The sequence below is a fragment of the Meleagris gallopavo genome, chromosome 30, assembly GCF_905368555.1.
Source record: "Meleagris gallopavo chromosome 30, MGAL_WU_HG_1.1, whole genome shotgun sequence".
In the NCBI taxonomy this organism is placed as follows: Eukaryota; Metazoa; Chordata; class Aves; order Galliformes; family Phasianidae; genus Meleagris; species Meleagris gallopavo.
Genome location: NC_139433.1, coordinates 3607868 through 3624897, shown reverse-complemented (window position 1 = coordinate 3624897; position 17030 = coordinate 3607868). Strand labels below are relative to the sequence as shown.

At 61.5% G+C, this 17030-nt stretch overlaps 1 protein-coding gene across 2 annotated transcripts; it reads right to left on the bottom strand.

Moving 5' to 3' along the window:
- Window positions 1-4474: 4474 nt before the first annotated feature.
- Window positions 4475-14217, bottom strand: MEF2B (myocyte enhancer factor 2B). Of its 2 annotated transcripts, none has more exons than XM_085211601.1 (9): window positions 14009-14217; window positions 8303-8382; window positions 7948-8151; window positions 7752-7880; window positions 7498-7663; window positions 6534-6649; window positions 5969-6080; window positions 5786-5879; window positions 4475-5264 (listed from the first exon to the last, which is right to left on the bottom strand). In XM_085211601.1, exons 2-9 carry the CDS (start codon window positions 8354-8356, stop codon window positions 4946-4948), a joined length of 1194 nt encoding a protein of 397 aa, XP_085067727.1. In that variant the 5' UTR covers window positions 8357-8382; window positions 14009-14217; the 3' UTR covers window positions 4475-4945. The 2 variants fall into 2 exon arrangements, with proteins under 2 accessions (XP_085067727.1, XP_085067729.1); XM_085211603.1 differs by lacking the exon at window positions 14009-14217 and adding an exon at window positions 8698-8753.
- Between the last annotated feature and the right edge of the window lie 2813 nt (window positions 14218-17030).

Below are 17030 nucleotides of genomic sequence, written 5' to 3'. Positions count from 1 at the left end.
CGCGTTTTCCCACAGCCCCGGGGGAGCGGGGCCCGGGGTGGCCGAGGCGGTGGTGGACGTGTCCTGCAACCCAAGCAGCTCCGCTCCGCCGGGCATTGTCCCCACGGAGCCCGTGGCCATTGTTCCCGGCGCTGCGGGAGCCGGAGGGAGGGCAGCTTTCCACGCCTCGTCCCCCCCCCCCCGCGCCTTCGCCCCCACCTCGACACTCGCACACCGGACTGGCGGGACCGCGGCCTCTAAGCAGGGGGAAAAAAAGCAAAAAAAGACCCCAACCCCCCGAAAAAAAAAAATAATAAAAAAAATAATAATAAAGGCCCAGGTCGGGGGGCACGGGGTCCCCCTGTCAGACTTCCTTCAAGTTGGGAGAAGCGGGGAGGAGGCGGGCGGCTCTCGGTCCCGCAGCGCCCTGTCCCCCTGTCCCCCTGTCCCCCTGTCCCCCTGTCCCCGTGTCCCTGAGGCCGCCCCGGGGAGTTCGCAGCGGGGCAGGGAGCGATAGGGGAGTGGGGGGGTATTTACCTCCCTCCGCACATCCGCATCCTTAAGGACTTAGCGGCAGGCTCGCCGCCGGGACACCTCCGGGGCGGGGACGGGGGGGACGCGGCCCCGGCAGCGGGCACGAACCGGAGCCCGGCGACATCCACCCGGTGCGGAGCTGCGGCTCCCGGAGCGGACCGCCAGGAGAAGGGCTGCGGGAAGCGGAGCCCCCGCGATCACGTTGTCTGTACGTGGGGTTAAACAGAGACGTCTGCCCGCGGCTTCAGCGTGCCGGGCCCCGGGCAGCCCGAGCAGTTCGGCCGGGCCCTGGGGCGAGGATTCCAACCCCAACATCCATTTTGTCCCTTTTCCAAATGGAGATGGGGGAGAGAGAGAGAGAGAGAGAGAGAGAGAGAGAGAGAGAGGAGGGAAAATGCGCTGCCTTTTTTTTTTTTTTTTCCTCTTTCTCCATATTTTACTACGTAAGGCATGACGTCCTCACGTCGGGAGCGGGATAGGTTAGCCCTGCGCTGGTGGGAATGCACGGGGTTTGGGAACGCGGGGGGCGGCTCTGCGAGCGGAACCTAAAAATAACGGGGATTTTATATATATAAAAAATCGTACCGATGATGCTGAGTCCACCGATGCGGCCCCGTAAGGACAGAGGGAGGCTGAGCCGCCCCCCCCTCACACCAGCCCCGCTCCGCGCCCCGCGGGACCGGGAGAGCTCGGGGAGCCCCGCGGGGCCGGGGCAGGAGTGGGGGACGTGGGGGGCTCCTGCCTTCCCCCCCCCCAAAAAGGGGCTGCAGCAGTAGGAGGAGAGAGGCAGGGGAGGGTCAGCTCTGTGCCCCCGCTGCGCTCGCACCCCGCTTTGCAACCGGTACCGGGTGATTCGGCCGTCCGTGGAAATCAAGCCGAAATCGACAAATCTTTAATTAAAAAAATACAGTTAAATGAGATTCGAGCAAACCCTACATCGGGTGTCCGCAGCTCAGAGCTCCGAAGCGGCCGGGAGCGCAGGGCCACTCCGCTTTGGCGCATCGGGATTTTCGGAGAGCTTTAAAAATCTCTGCCTGCAACCGCGGCTCCGCGCAGCGCCCAACCGGGCCGTGCTCCGAAAGGTGGCCCGGGGGTGTCGGGGACTGGGGGGGAACAAAACCCGGACGACACCGAGCGGGGAGCGGGGCCGGGCCCGTCGGGATGTGCAGCCCCAAATCCACTGCGGATCGGGGCTCGCTCCGTGCTGTCCCATACGCGCTGAGCTTCTCTATTTCCCCCTCAACGAAAATTTCTCCCGGCGGGGCCGCGGCCCGGCTGGCTGCGCTGTCCCGGTTCCCCACCGCCCGTCCCTTCCACCGGGACCGTGCAGGGCCAGGATAACCCGTCCCGATGTGGGGCAGCACGAAGCAGGGCCGGGCCTTTCCGTCGGGGGACCCCAAGCCGTGTCCCAGCCTCCAGACCCGACGGCGCGGTGCGGCTCTGCCCAAAGCTCCCGGTGCCACCGCCCTCGGGCCGGGCCCGGCTCCTTCAGCGTCACGGTACCGGCGGGCCCGGTATCCTCTGGATTTCGGCTGGAGTTTGGGGTGGGGGAGCGGTGTATTTTGGCTCCCTGATAAGGTTTTGATTAAAAATTCATTAAGAGACACTCGGCGCAGTGCCATGAATATTTCAGGGTTTGTGCAAAACAACCGAGAGGGTGTTCGTGGGAGGATGCACCGACGCGGGGAGGAGGGGGCTCGGCAACACCCCTCTTCCCGGTGTTCAGTTCGGCCGAGGTTTGCTGCGACGGGAAGCGAGGAGGGGCCGGACGGCACCGTGCTGCGGGATCCCAACCCCTCGTCCCTGCCCGGGGCTCGAACCATCACTATTAAAGTGTGTGAAATGGACAGGGGTCCCGGTCCGTCCCATCGGGTGGCTGCAGGGACACGCAGTGCTCAGCCCCAGAGCCCTCCTGGCACTGCTCTGTGTTCATACGTGGCCATAGGGATCTGACAGGAGACGGTCCTCCCACCCCCAGTATCACCACGACCCCAAGGAACACAGAGAATCAGCCACTGTCCCTCTGCTCTGTGATCCAGTCCCACGGAGCTGCTCCCACACCACTGTGGGATGGGGACCCCAAAACCAGACAGCCTGTTTCTTCTCCAGCAAACAGACCCCAGGGCTGAAAGGTCCTCAGCCACTCAATTTGGGGCACACAGAGCTCTGCTCCCTTGCAGCTGCTGCCTGGATGGAGATGTGACAGCGCAGGGTAGGGGACAAAGCGTCACCATCTCTGCAGCCCCCAGCACCGGAGCACAGCACCCTCCTGGAGCAGCACATCCCCTGGCCACGCTGGGCCTACAGGTAAAGGGTTTTAATGGAGTGGCTCCCCAGCTTGGAAGGAATGCAGAGCCACAAAGGCGGCCCAGATCCTGGAGGATCAGGGCCACGCAGGATGGGTGGGTGGGGAATGCAGAGCGATGCTTCATCTCTTCCCAGTGCCATCCCAGCATCGTCCCCTTCCAAAAAGCTGCAGGTTCCTCGGTGTGATCTTTGGGCTCAGCGCAATGTGGCACTCCACAGCTCTGGGGGGGTCGCAGCAAAGGGAGATGGGTGGGGGCATGGGGGATAGAGTGGGGACAGAGGGTGAGAAAGGCCTCCCCACAAAACCAAAGCGGGCTGACGGCACCCCGGCGAACCCCCCCACCCCATTTAGGACCTGTCATAATAGGACATTACTGGACCTGCAGGTAGCAGGGATGTGCAGCTCCGCTCGCTCCTGGTCTCTCACCACTGCCCTCCGGTCCCATGGCTGGTCCCATGTCCCCATGCTGTGATGTGGTTCGTCCCCCCCTCAGCAGCCCCAGCCCCTCCCCGGGGCTCACCTCACCCTGACATTTCCTGGCGTTCCTTCCATGCCAGCGGGTTGCCATAGCAAATCTAAATCTTACAAACAAAACGAGGAGAAAAGCCTTATTAGCATATATTCAAATGAAGCATGCAATAATGCAGACCATAAATCATGCAGTCATTGCTATTCAATCAGTGTCTCTTACCCCAGCCCCCACATTTTCCGCGGGTGTCTCAGCTCCTCTCTGCATTCACAACCTCCCTCCTGGCCCGGGGACATGGAGGGGACCGAACCCACTGCCCGAGGACACCTGGGCTGCAGTCACCTCTGCCACCCAGACCCCAAATTTGAGGTGACAACTTCCCATTCCCATCGGCTGAGGCATCAACCAAAGCTGGGCACAACCTGGGGCGGGGGGCTCCGTACCGGTGATGCAGCAGCCCCTAATCCGGGCTGGTATTTATACCGCTTGCTGGGCTCTATTAAATGGGAAAAACTCTCCCCAGGATTAATCTCCCTGCTGTGTTTTAATCTCGGGGCTCGGCTCCCTGTAATCCCCCCTTGAGCTGAGCTCAGTGCTGCTGAGCAGAGAGGCCCCATCCCTGCACCACTGCGACGCTGCAGTCCCCAAGCAGTGACAGGGGAACTGCACCTCCTGCCCTCATGAACCTGCAGTGCTCACCCTCTCCCTTGCTCGCCGTGGCCGTACCCAACACACAACAGTGCTGTCCCCAGCACAGGAAGCAGCAAAACCCAGCCCTGAGCTGGGTGGGTGCCACCAAAAATTGTCTCCATCGATGCTGGTATTTGGGGTGCAGGAGGGGCTTTCCCTCCTCCCGTCCGTGGGAATGCTCTGTGCACCCACATCTCCCTGCAGAGTGAGAACCACACCAGCATCTTTTTGGGGTCCCCCAGGGCGCATGGCTCAGCCCCACGGACACAGAGATGCGGTCAGAGTGGGGTGACATGGTTGTCACCCACGTCTGCACGTTGGTGACCCTGGGGAGGTGGCTTTGAGCCGCCAGGGGACACAGGAAACAGAAATGCCGAGTCAAAAGAAGCCAGGGCACGGCCCAGCTTTCCCTTTGGAACATTAACGACCTGTCACATCGTTAGCCACACCGAGCAGGGCTGCACATCCCACCCCCAAGGAGCTCACACCAGGCACCCCGACACCCCCAGCTCTTTATTGGCGCGAATGCAATAAATAAAAAAAAAAAAGAAGAGTCCCAGGGCCGCTGCCCCGGCTGTTCCCCCCTCCCTGGTCGTTGCAGGATGGGGCCCGCTGCCATCGGTGCTGCTGCTGCTTTCAGTCCTGCTGCCACCCCGTGGCACTTCCCAGGCACTCCCACTCGGTGGGGACACGCAGGGACAGAAGGACGGACGCAGTCACACAGTGTCCGGCACTGGACGTTGCACCTCTCCTGGGGGGGTTCTGGCCTCGCCGTGCCCTGCAGGAGAGGGGCTGGGGGCAGAGCTGCAGGGGGATGCGGCGGTGTCCGGGTTGGGGAGGGGGCTCTGCTGGCAGCTGCATGGGGACGGGACCCCTTGGGAAGTCCCAGAGCTTGGGGACTTCTTGGGGGTCTGAGGTTGGGGTTGAAAGCTGGGGGCTGCCTCCCCTGCACCCCCGCAGCCTCGCTATCTCTGCCACGCATCCTCAGCCTGCACCCGCCGTGCGGGGACCGGGATGGTGGCAGTGGCCCTCTGCTCCTCCGCCAGCGGCCGGGGGGGAGGCAGAGGGTAGGGGTAGCCCTTGGTGTAGTCATCTCGTGGCTGGAGGTCTGCAGCGCCTCGGGGGGCTTCGCTCAGGGAGGTCAGGCTGCCCGGGGAGGGCTGTGGGGTGCCTGAAGGGCAGCCGAGACCTGGGGACACCCGCTCTGACTTGATGCTGATGGTGTGGGGCTGCGGGGAGCTGCCGGGGGCCAGGTCCTCGGTGGGGATAATCCTGCTGCTGGCCCTGGGGGGAGAAGGGAGGGTAAGAATAGGTCACTTCATGCAGCATTCCTGGGGCCATGGGATAGGAAGCGGCCATTTGTGTGTCCTCATTCCCCTCAAGAAGAGCTGAGATCCATCCAACCCATCTCACGTTCCAACTCCATTCAATTCCTCACCCCCAAGCGCAGCTGAGGGGGGCACAACATCCCCAGCCCAGGTCCCTCTTCCCAGGCTGCCACCCACTCACATGCTGGCACTGCTGCTGGGAGCCTGGTGTGCGACAGCGGGGGATGCAGGGACCAGGTCCCTGGGGGAAATCCATCTTTAAATAGGCTCTGGAATTGGCTGGGATGTGGCGGGCGGGGGGGTTCCCAGGGGCATCCCCATGCACCCCAGTTTGGGGTGAAGCTGGATAGTGCAGGGCCGTGCTTTGAGCATCCAAATATTGGGCTCAACCCTAATTTGCATTCACTTTGTCCCTCATCCCAGTGCCAGACCCTATCCCCTGCTGTCTCCCATCCCCAGCCTGATTGCAGTCCTTACCCCAGTGCTGCCATGTCCCGTGGGGGCTGCCATGAAGCTGGAGGGCCAGGCTGCAGGAAGCCAGGAGGAGGTGGGGCCTCACCAGCCCCGAACTCTGCCGAGCAGGGGGTGGAAAGTGAGCAGGAGCTGAGAGGCTGTGGCTGGAGCCCCCTAACCATTCAAGGGTGTGGGGCCAGGACTTACCTGCTTGTGCTGGAGTGAGGAAGGGAAAACCAGTAAGGCTGTGGCTGGGGATGCCGGCGCTGCCCGAGGCGAGCACTGGGCTCAAGGTCTGCAGACCAGAGTACAGCGGCCGCTGTGGAACATGAGAGTGCCCCTGGTCAGGCACTGTGCTGCCAAACCTCCACGGGAGCTGTGATGCCTCCTCTTTATCCACAACCCCTTCCCATGCCCCCCAATAATGCCCTGATGTTGGATGAGGAAGAGGAGGAGGGAGCAGATTGGAGGAGCTGCTTGCTGGATTTGGAATGGGAATATCCACACGCATGGGTGACTTGCTGGGAAGTGTCTGGCTGCAGAGAGCTGAGGGCTGGGTAGAAGCAGGGGACCCCTCACTGCCCTCCTCCATTGTGCCACTGCCGGGAAGGGGACCCGGGGGGGACAAAGGCACCGAGCATCCTGCTGGCAGCTGCAGAATTGTGGTCTTGCACCTGTGAGGCCACTCTGGGGCTGAGTTCTCCCCCAGCAACACTGTCCCCACGTGTCAGCCTCAGGTGTCACAGGACTGGGGTCACCCTGTGTCACTCACTGCTGCACCGCTGCCACTCCGGCGCTGCCCATCGGCTCCCAGGTACAGCGGCGGTGGGGTCTTGGTTGCCAAGGCTCGGTTCAGGCTGCCAGCAGGGAACAAGGGATAACCAATACCTGGAGAGATGGACAGGAGGGTGGCATTCAGGGAGGTGAAACCCTGAGAGCTCTTGTCCTCGGGGGTCCCCGAGGTTGTGGTTGGTGGCCTCAGTGTCCTCGTCCCTGGTGGGCGCTCGTGCGTGCGTGCTCGGTGCCGCGCTCCTGCAAAGCCACTTCCTGCCCTGGTTGCACCTGGGCTGCGGCCACGGCTGTGTGCTGCGAGCGGAAACGAAGGCGGCGGCCGGATCCGGCCCCAGAGACCAGTGGGGTGCAAACCTCCCCAACCAGACCCCACTGCGGGGAGCAGGCTGAGCTCAATGCCCCGCAGGGACATCCTGGGGCAATGCCACCGCCCCGGCCATGCTGAGCATCCTGCACCAGGAGCACCACGGCTCATCCCGCTTGCAGCCAAACCACCCAGCACGCCACCCCTGTGCCACCTCCCAGCCAGTGGGGGGATTTCCACCGGTCCAGCCCCGGCATCATTTTTTCCAGCTGCTTTTTTGCTGCTCGGCCCCAGGGCTCACTCAGCAGCACCCATCCCATGGGACATGGAGTGCCCCCCGAACCCAGCTCAGATGCAGCGGGTACAAATTGTGTGGGGCCACCTGGGTGCCCTGTGGCAGTGACTCAGCAGTGCAGGAAGCAGCTGAGGGAGGCAGCAGCCGGTGGCATTTCTGCAGCTGGGGCTGTGCTCCCTGCCCACGCACCCACCCCGGCCCCGTTCCCGGTAAACCCCTGGGAGATGCTATGAGAGGAGCTTTGCATGTGGCATCCGGCCTGGAAAATCCCTGAGAGGACTCCATCAGTGGGACCTTGTCCTCGCTGTGATGCCACCAACCTGCAGCCCTGCAGTGTGGACCCACCTGGGGGCATTGGTCCCGGTGAGCGTCCCGACGGCTTCGGTGCTGTGGGTTTGAAGGTGGGCGGGCGGCCCTGGCTCTGTGGGGAGCTGCTGGCACTGCCCAGGGCTCCATCACTGCTGCTCGGCGGGGAGCTGCCGTAGGGAACCTCGGGCAGCGGCACCGGGCTCTGTGGGGTGAAGCAGAGGGCTGGGCTCTGGGTTTGGGATGGAAACACACACCCTGTACCCCCGTGCTGGGGTGCAGCAGCGACTCACGTAAAAGCGGGGCCGTGCCACCGTCAGGTCCATGCCCTCGTTCAGCTGTCGCAGCTTCTCACCAGGATCCAGCCCCTCCTCCAGCTCCAGCTCGTGGCTCTCCAGCCCCAACCCTTTGCGCTTCAGCGTCTGCAGGGAGCGGGGTGATGAGCGGGACCCCCGCCCTGCCCGGCCCCCCCGCAGCCCCCGCCGCTACCTCGAGGATGTCGGAGTTGGTGCGGCTCTCGTGGGGTTCGCTGTACTCCGTGTATTTGAGCAGCACTTTGTCCATGTCGGTGCTGGCGTACTGGAAGAGGCGGTTGGTGCTGTTGAAGATGATGAGGGCGATCTCGCAGTCGCACAGCACGCTCAGCTCATACGCCTTCTTCATCAGCCCGAATTTCCTCTTGGTGAAGGTCACCTATGGGAAAGGGGACATGGCTCTGCCCCAAACCCACCACCACAGCCCCATCATGCTTCGTTTTCCCCCAGTACCCGAACCCCTCCGTGCTTCGGAGCACCCACAGGTCCCGTCCCATCCTCGTGGCTCCTCATCCCCCCCCGTTCCCCACCTGCCGGTTCCGTTGATCCAGTATTCGGCTGATCTGGATTTTTTTCCGGCCCATTTTTGCTTCTTTGGCTCAAGGAGAGGCTGAAAGAGACAGAGAGAAGCCCTGAGCACCCGCCTCATGCTCCCCACCTTTCTCATTGTTCCGGAGGCCAAAAATTCACTCTGCTGAAAAAAAAAGCTTTTTGGAAGAAGTTTTGGTCCCAGCAGCATTCCCTGATTTTTTCTGCAAACTTTCAAAAAAAAAAACAAAACAAAACAAAAAAAAACCTGAAAAAAATACCCCCAAAATGGAAAACTCTGCTGGGATAAAGGGGAAAAGCCCCTCTCCGCTCTGCTCAGACGGCTCCATCGCCCCCCACCCCATGGCAGCCCCACAGTCCCGCAGCCCCATGGCACCTCCCCACGGTCCCTGGAGTGCTGCAGGGCGCACAGAGCAGCCTCAGCATCCCAAAGCTGCGCCCTGTGCTCGTCCCCACGGGGGTTTTTACCAGCGGATGGGGGCTGATGGGGAGGGGGGGTACAAAAGAGTCCGGGTTGGCTGCAGGGAGGATCCTCCATAAGACAAAAGGGACATTTTTAGGTTCAGGGCTTTGTGTTCTTTTGGGTTTTTTTTTGTGTGTGCTTTTTTTTTTTTTTTTTTTTAATACAATATAGTGTGTTTTTGGGTTTTTTTTTTTTTGAATGTGAACAGACTAAATTTGACCTCAGCCGTTCACAGGTCAGGAAGTGGCTGTATGAGGAGACAGCAAAGCAAAACCACCCACCTCCCAATGCCACGTGAGCTGCTGCTGGGATGCGGGCGCAGCTCCTCGTGCTGCCCCCCAGCACCCATCACCCCAAACCCCCTCTGGGATGCTGCTGGGGTGCTCGGTGCCACGGGTGGCAGCAAGGTGTTCCCATTGGGATGCTCGCACCCACCCCAATTTGGGTGCAGCTCTGCACCAGTGCTGTCCCCAGTGTCCCCCAAGCCACGGTCACAGGGCAAGAGCTGACCCACGGGGCTGGGGCTCCCCATGGGATGATGGTCCCCATGTCCCCATGTGAGCCCCCACTGCAGGGATCGGGGTGTGGGTAGGGGAAGCACCAACCCTTTGCTCCCCAGTTCCCCAGCCCGGCCCGCTTCCTTCTCTCGAGCACGTTGCCATTTACCATCTTGCTCAGCTGCTATATTTAGCTGATCAAAACTAATTTTAATTTATGGAAGGAAATTGCGCTGCTGTTCCCACGGCCCCGCTGCCACCCCGTGTCCCCGGGCCCACGCAGGGCGTGAAGGTACAGGGGGTGACGCGACCACCCCGGCCCCACAGGGAACAGCTCTGCCAGGAAAAGCCAACGGTTCCCCGGTGCCACCGTGGAGGTTTCCCAAGGATGTGCGTGGCCGGACCCATCCCCACCTGCAGCACAGCACAGTGCATCTCCTGGGGGGCTCAGCTCCCACCTGCCCACCCCAACCTCGGTCCCACAAGCTATATGTGATCAGGGTGCAGAAATGCGACTGTTCCCATAGGGCTCTGCTCGCAGCCCGGCGTTGGCCCACCGCATCCCTGCGAGCGCAGCACGGCTGCACTCCGAGGGGCTATTTTTAAAGGCTCGCAAACCTCAGTGGGGAGGAGAGGCTGCACAGTGCGAGCTCAAAGGCGCCGGGGGGACAAAGGTTGCGTGCAGCGGGGACACAGAGTGCTACCGAGGGCCCCTGGGATGCTGCTGTATCCCCACACGGCTGCAGCCCCCCTTTATCCGGCTTTGGCTGCAGGTGGGAAGCTCAGGGTGAGCTGATCCCGCTCTCCCCATCCCCATCCTCAGTGCTGCCGGTGTGGCCTCATGCAATGAGTGGGGTGGTTTCATCAGCCACCTCTTTGAGCTCCTCGTTAGGGCAGCTCTGCTCCTCCTGGGGCATCGCCTCGGCCCTGCAGGTCCTGAGATGGGGCACCAGGCAGGGATGTGCCGTTGCCCAGAGGTGAGGGGTTCAGACACCGCAGTGCGGCACAGCTCCTCCTGCCCCCCTGCAGGTATTAAAAGCCGTGGAGGGAGGGGGAGCTCATGCTTTGGATTTTAATTGCTGAGATAAGGTGATAAGCAGCGCTCCGGCTGCAGGCGATTAGCACGGCGCTTTGCCACGTCCAAGGACGGCACCAAGGGAGCAGCACGGCGTGCCGCAGGGACAGCATCACCCCAGGAGGGAGCGATGGGGACGTGGGAAAGGACATGGCTTTGGGGGCTCCCAGCAATGGGGGCTCCAAACAAAACTCAGCAGAGCTCTCAGACCCTCAAACCCAACCTCGATGGCTCTCACCCCGTGCCAAGCCGGGAGAGGAGCCCGCTGCCGTCCTCCACCTTCACTTCTTCAGAAGTTGCTGCACTCCTGGCGTCCCGCCGGCCCCGCTGCCTCCCACACACAGGTATCTTTAGCTCAGGCCCTGCTCTCTCGCACGCACCCAACCCGCTTCCCCCAGCACCATGAGCTGTGCCCCCAACATCACCAGTGCCCACTCCAAGCCCTGCAGCCACCGTGGTGCTGCCCCAGCCCCCTGGCTGCAGTGAGGTTTATAATTAACTCCGCGTTTCCTGCGCATCTTTTGGGGGTCACTTGCGCCACGGCGGAGCGTGCAGACTTCCGAGCTGCTCTCTTAATTAGCTGCAAAGCGGCCCCTGGGAGCGGTGTGTTTTTTGGCATGTTTTTCTATGTGCAGCAGCAGAAACCCGTGGTGGCTGTGGGGTTTGGCTGTGCTGGTTTGGTCTCCTGGTGTGCAGTGGGTGGCACACAGCACGCCGAGGTCTTTTGCACTATTATGTCCTTCTTGATCACTAGTGACCCTAGAAACACTGAGTGCAGCAAGCTGGACAAATTTCCCCCATGTCCAGCCCACTGTGCAGCTCTGCAGCCATGACCTGTGCCCAAAGCAGGGATGCAATGAGAGAAGGGAGGGGTGGTCACAGGGGATTCAATCCCTGGGGCTGGAGTTGTCCCCAGCCTAGCACGAGGAAGGGACATACAGATCCTGCTCGTCAGGGCTGGATGTGGCCTTTCTGAACTCCCCAGCATTTCATTTTCCCACCCCGCAATGGGACAGCGTGATATCGATGTAGAAACTGGAGGAAAAATGAAAAAGTAATAAAAAAGATGAGGATTTTGTTGCCTATCCGGAAGCAGAGAGCTGAGGGTGAGGGGGAAGAAGGCAGCCAGCAAACGCTGCCTGCATTTGGCTGCTTCCAAACAGTTGGAGAAAAATATTGATCCAAGTGTGTCAGAAAGTTTCTACTGCATCTTTCCCTGGGATGTAACGTGGGCTTGGCCAGGAGCTGTTGAACCTCCAAGGCAGGAGGGCAGCAGGCTCAAAGGAGCAGTGGTTGCAGACAGACACACGGACAGACCTCAGGATGCATCCATGTGGTGGGAGCTGCCCTGCTTTGTGCTGGGGACGTGGCCCTGCTCCGTGAGGATGGGTGCTGTTGGGGCTCAGTGCCACCCTGAGGCTGGCACAGGGAAACATCAACGTTGAGCAGCGTTTCTGCAGAGGGGTGATGGGGCCTTCTGCTTTTTATAGGTTGGTTAAACAACCAACCAGTAGGAACCAGAGCGGGGAAGCAGGAGGAGCCTGCTGGGAAGGAGAGCCCGAGGGACAGGGGGGCACCTGGGGGTACGGGGGTGTGGGGACAAGGGGTCCCAACAGCTTCTTCCCTATCTCACGTACACACACACAATCAACTGAGCCTCAAAATGCAGCCATGTCGAGCATCACCCCGTCACCGTGCAAAAAAAAACCCTGGGGGCAATTAGAATTCATGCTTCTGCCTGCTGCTGCAGCGCGAGGCTGGGCAATGGCACTGCCCTGCATCCCTCCAGAGCCACATCCAGGCTGGGGATGGGGAATGTGGCCTCACTGGGGTGACGCAGAGCGAAAGTCCCAGCAGCGCCCGGCCCTGCTGACGAGGTGCAGCACTGGGTGGAGGCTGTTTGGTTCTGAAATGACTGTGTGGAACAAGGAAGGATGGCAATGACCCCCCACAATGAGGCAGCTCTTGTCCTTGGGAAGGCAGACAGACATCCGAACCCCCTCTGGGATCCAGGTCACCCTTTCTGCTCGGTGCTGGCGGTGCTGCCCGCAGCAGGAGCACGCTGTTGCTGCAGAGCTGGGTCACCCCGTGCTGCAGCTGAGTGTCAGTATGGGAAATGATGTCTGTTTGCTGCTGGACGGCTTGCTGGGGCAGCCATGAGGTGGTGATGGCTGAGCCCACCCTCGTGACCCCAGGGCTGTGTGCTGCACAAACCTGGTTTGCTCCTGGCAGTCCTGCTGTGAAGGAGAGTGAAATTCAAGGGTCTTAAACAGAGCAATCCTCCCCCCAGGAAGCTCCTGGGCTTACGTCACCCCATCGTGGCTTAGTGAGTCTGACCCCCCAGGCCCTTTGCTGCTGCAAGGATGTGGCCGTAAGCAGGGATCCCTCTCCCTTACACTGTGTAAAGTTCTCTAAATCTGCTTTTCATCCACACCACCACGCCAGCCTGCTTCCAGCACCAAGGTATCCCCAGTGCCCAAGACTTGGAGGCAAGAAGGAACATCTGAAATCCTAAAATCAAGCCTAGGGCCTGCACCTACATCCCAGATCCCATATCCTGAGCTGCACAGGTTTTCCCCTGGCCTGCATGACTTGTCCAGCTTGCATTTAGGAACATGGGGCAAGGCCAGCAGTTGGCTCCCTGCTCTGCTCAGCCATACTCCCTTCCCAGCAGGGAAAGGTGGGTTGCTGCCCACCTCCCAGAGGATGCACATGGACGGATGGTGCTCGGCCCATCACTGCCTTACAGCTCACCCGCTGACTGTCACCTTAATTCATTACCTGCAAAACTCCATCCCAACAGCTCCGGGAAACTTTCCCTCATTAAAAGAGTGAAGCCATGGGGATGGGGACTTGCTGGCAGTCGGCTGCAGCAGGCAGAGGACTTGGAAGGGGATGCACCCTGCTGTCCCTGCAGTGATGGAGAGGCTTATGTGAAAGGGACACATTGAAAATGCCACATGTGGACAGGACAGAGCCGTGCATGGGACACATCTCCACTCAGGAGCAATAAAGTAACCAAGCTCCAGTCCAGTGCCAGACCAGCACATGATCCCAGCAAAGCCACGGGGAGATCAAGCTCAGGTTGGGGTGTCTGTTCAGAGCCAGGCTGTGCCGTGCCTCAGTTTCCCCACAGCACAGCGGTTTCAGCCCCACCACCCAAAGGCCTGGGACCCGGGGGAGGCATCCGCAGTGCCGGGCAGAGCGGCTGCCCGCCAGGCTGCACTTTTGGGTTAAACCCAGGCGTTCCTCTGCGCGCAGACACGAGTAAAAATAACCGGCCGGAGCGCGGCGCAAACCACAGGCTTTTTATAGCCCGCCATCCCTAGACGGCGGGGCGGGGGCCGGGGCTCCGCCGTGCTCAGGGCAGCCCGCAGGGCGCCGTTCCGGCCGCACCGCACCGCACCCCGCACCAGACGGGGCCCCCCTCCCCCGGCCCGTGCGCACCGACGGGGCGGCCGCTGCGGAGCAGCCGACACCGAGGGGTCCCGCCGAGGTACGGGGCTGGGGGAGCGCTGCCCGTTCTCCCCCTCACGCAACCCGATGCCAGCCATAGGCTCAGCGGCCGCTCCCGTTTTCCCCACCGGGGGGTCGGGGCAGCTCCGAGGGCCCCCTGCGCACGGGACCCCATCTCTCCGCCCGGGACACGCACCTGGACACCGGCTCCTTCTCCTTGGTAAGTCTCCGCCGGCAGGGCCGCGGGTGCCTGGAGCTGCAGCGGAGCCGGCCCGGCCCGGTGCGGCCCCGCCGCCGTCGGGTCCCGGTGCCGGTCCGGTGCCGGTGCGCTCCCGGGAGCCGCGCGCTGCCCGCTGCCTGCTCCAGCCGCACGGAAACATTTGCATAGCCCCGCCTCCCGCGCGGATAAATTTGCATAGTGCTGCCGGGCTCGCTCGCCATTGGCTGCTGCGGCGGAGCTGGTTTGCAAACCCCGCCCACTTCAGGGAAAGGGGCGGGGCGAAGGGCGCGCGCTGTGCCCCGAGGATGGAGTCAGGGTTTGGGGCGCTGGGGGGTGCAGCCATGGGGGGAAGGCGATAAAGGTGAGGTTATGGGGTTTGGAGAGGGAGTCGGTGGGAATCTGAGAGCTAGGGGGGTGGTCATGTCCTCACTGAAGGGGGCAGGCTGAGGGCACAGGGTTAGGGCTCTCCCAGCATTGCCAGCCCACCTGCCAAAGGGCTGGGAGTGCCCGCATCCCGGCCCCCCGTGTCACAAAAGCACAAAAAAACCTCATCGGCTCAGAAGCTCGGCAACAAAGTGATCGACGCTTTTTTGATCTCTTCTAATTATAAACGTTTCTGTTTCCTATGTTTCACCTGTGAGGGGCTCCCCTTGGTGCTACAGGCAGGACCGACAGACACCATCCGGGGCAGTCAGTGCCTTTGCACAGCTCAGGGACCATTTGCTCATCACGAGGCCGCCCTGCAGTGAGCAGTCGTGCAAACCGAGGCGGGGGCCGGTGAACCACAGTGACATAACATGAGGGAGGTGGCAAGGAAGCTCTGGGTACGCTGAGAGGAACCTCGATGTGCACCCTGTGGCCTTTGATCAAAGCAAAGTGCAGTGCAATGCACACTGCAAACCCCACAGCCACCGTTCTCACTCAGTGCAGGGGGGGTCAGGCCCTGGTGACACGCAGAAGAGCCCAGCTGTGATTTCCTGGCTCCGTCCCCAGCACGGGCACACGGCGTGCAGTGGGGTCACCTCGAGCAGGGAGAGGAGAATGCACGTGTTTGTGGATGCTGCAGCTCCAAACCGATGAGGGTGCAGAGCAAAGTGAGATGCTGCTGCATCGTGTGGTGACAATGCAGTGGGCAGTCCTGGACTTGGGGGACACTGCTGTGTTGGGACTCTGCATCCAAGCCCTCAGGTCAGCCCCAGGGAGGAGGGCACTGCCTGCCCGGGAGCTGCTTGTCCCATTGGGAGCAGCTGTGTTTATAGCACGGAACTGATGCAACTCTGAATTCACGTGCCCAGGCAGCAGGTGGGAAAGAGCTGGATGGAAATGAGCTCCCCAGGAGGGGACGTGTCCTTGCACCCTGCCGTGCCGGTCCCAGTCTCTGAGCCATGGGGCTGGAGGGAAGTGACTCCCTGGATCAGACTTTCTGTGGGGTTTGTGCAGGCAGAAAGGACACGACATCTTTCTCAGAGCTGCATTTAAAGCTCACGAGTTATAGAGGGCTTCAGAGTGCAATTAGCAGACTGTTAATTAGCCCTGCTCATAATCTTAATTGATCCTGGAGAGGAGGTGGGAGGGAGAGCAGGAGTGCAGGAGCATCGGGAGAGCAGCATCCTGCACCAACGTGTCCAGCTGTCCCCAGCTGTCTCCTCGTGCCCCAGCTGCAGGGCAGGGACACACGAGGTGGCCTCTTGTCTGCTCAGAGCATGGGACCTCTGTGACCCTTCCTTCACCTTGTGGTCTCCTGAGGCTTGGCTTGGCCTAGGGCTGCTTCCAGCTGAGTCCCCTCTTTGAGAGTGGGATGTCCCTGGGGTCAGGGGGTGCACAGGGGTTGTCCAGGCTCTGGTTGGCTGCTCCCAGCAACCTTGAGGCTCAAAAGCTTTGAGCTCCCTCTGGAGGCCCTGCCTGCCCCCAAATCCGGGGGTTTGGGGGGACTTGAGCTGAACCCCAAATGATGCAGCCACTCAGAGGTGATAGGGGCACTGGCACTGGGAGCTGATTTGGGGACCCTGAGCCAAATGCCAGGGATGCGGGCCTGGGGACCTCCATCCCCCACAGCCAAAAATGCAAGCGGGGCTGGAAATGAGCAGAGAGCCAAACCATCACTGCCTGCCAAGGCCAACAACGCCAGCGTTCAAAATAGCCCCATGTCCCGCGTGGCTCCGGAGCAGAGGGTGCCAGCAGGAACCACCCACGCGGGACAGGCGGCTCTGATGGAAAGGTCGCCCATTCTGGATCCCACAGCTGGGCTGGGCATGGGCCCAAGCGCTGATGACACCAGGCTGGAAGGAATTGGAGGCATACCCCATCCGTGTCCTCATCCTGGTCCTGGCACGACACATGAGATGTGCATGGAAAGGCACAGCCCTGATGTTTGCCTTATTCCATACAGGTGGGAAACGGCTGCTCTGGGGGCTGAGGGTTTGAGTGGGGAACCTCTGCCTCAGTTTCCCCTCTGTTCCTGAGTGCATTCCCAAAATAAAAGGGGATCTGCAGAGTGAATTTTTCCAAGTTAATGGGCACGCCGAATGGGGTCGGGGGAGTTGCTCAGTGCTACCCCCCCAACCCCGGAGGGATTGTGCTGCGAAGGGCAATTCCCAGCCATTCCCAGGGGAAGAGGAGCTTCTGCTTCCCAGGATATTTATAAAGCACGGGAAAGTTGGACCGGCCCCGCGTTCCGGCGGCTGGCGGTCCTTTCTCAGCCTCACAGGGATGCGTTTCGGGTGTTCACTCCCAATTTACGCAGCAGCTGAAGCCAAACGCACCTCCCCGTGGCCGACGTCCCCTTCCTCGATGCTGAGCAGCGGGGCGGCTCACGGCCGGGAGGGATTTCCAGGAGCTGCGTGGGAACGAGGAGAGCGGGGGGTACCGGTGGGGTACCGGTGGAGTACGGCCAGTCCCCTCCTGTCCATCTGTCTCCACGTCCGTCCCCTGAGCCCCCACCCCGTTCCTGTCCCTTTCCTCCACCCTCCGGTCTCGGGGTGGGACGCAGGCGGAGCCG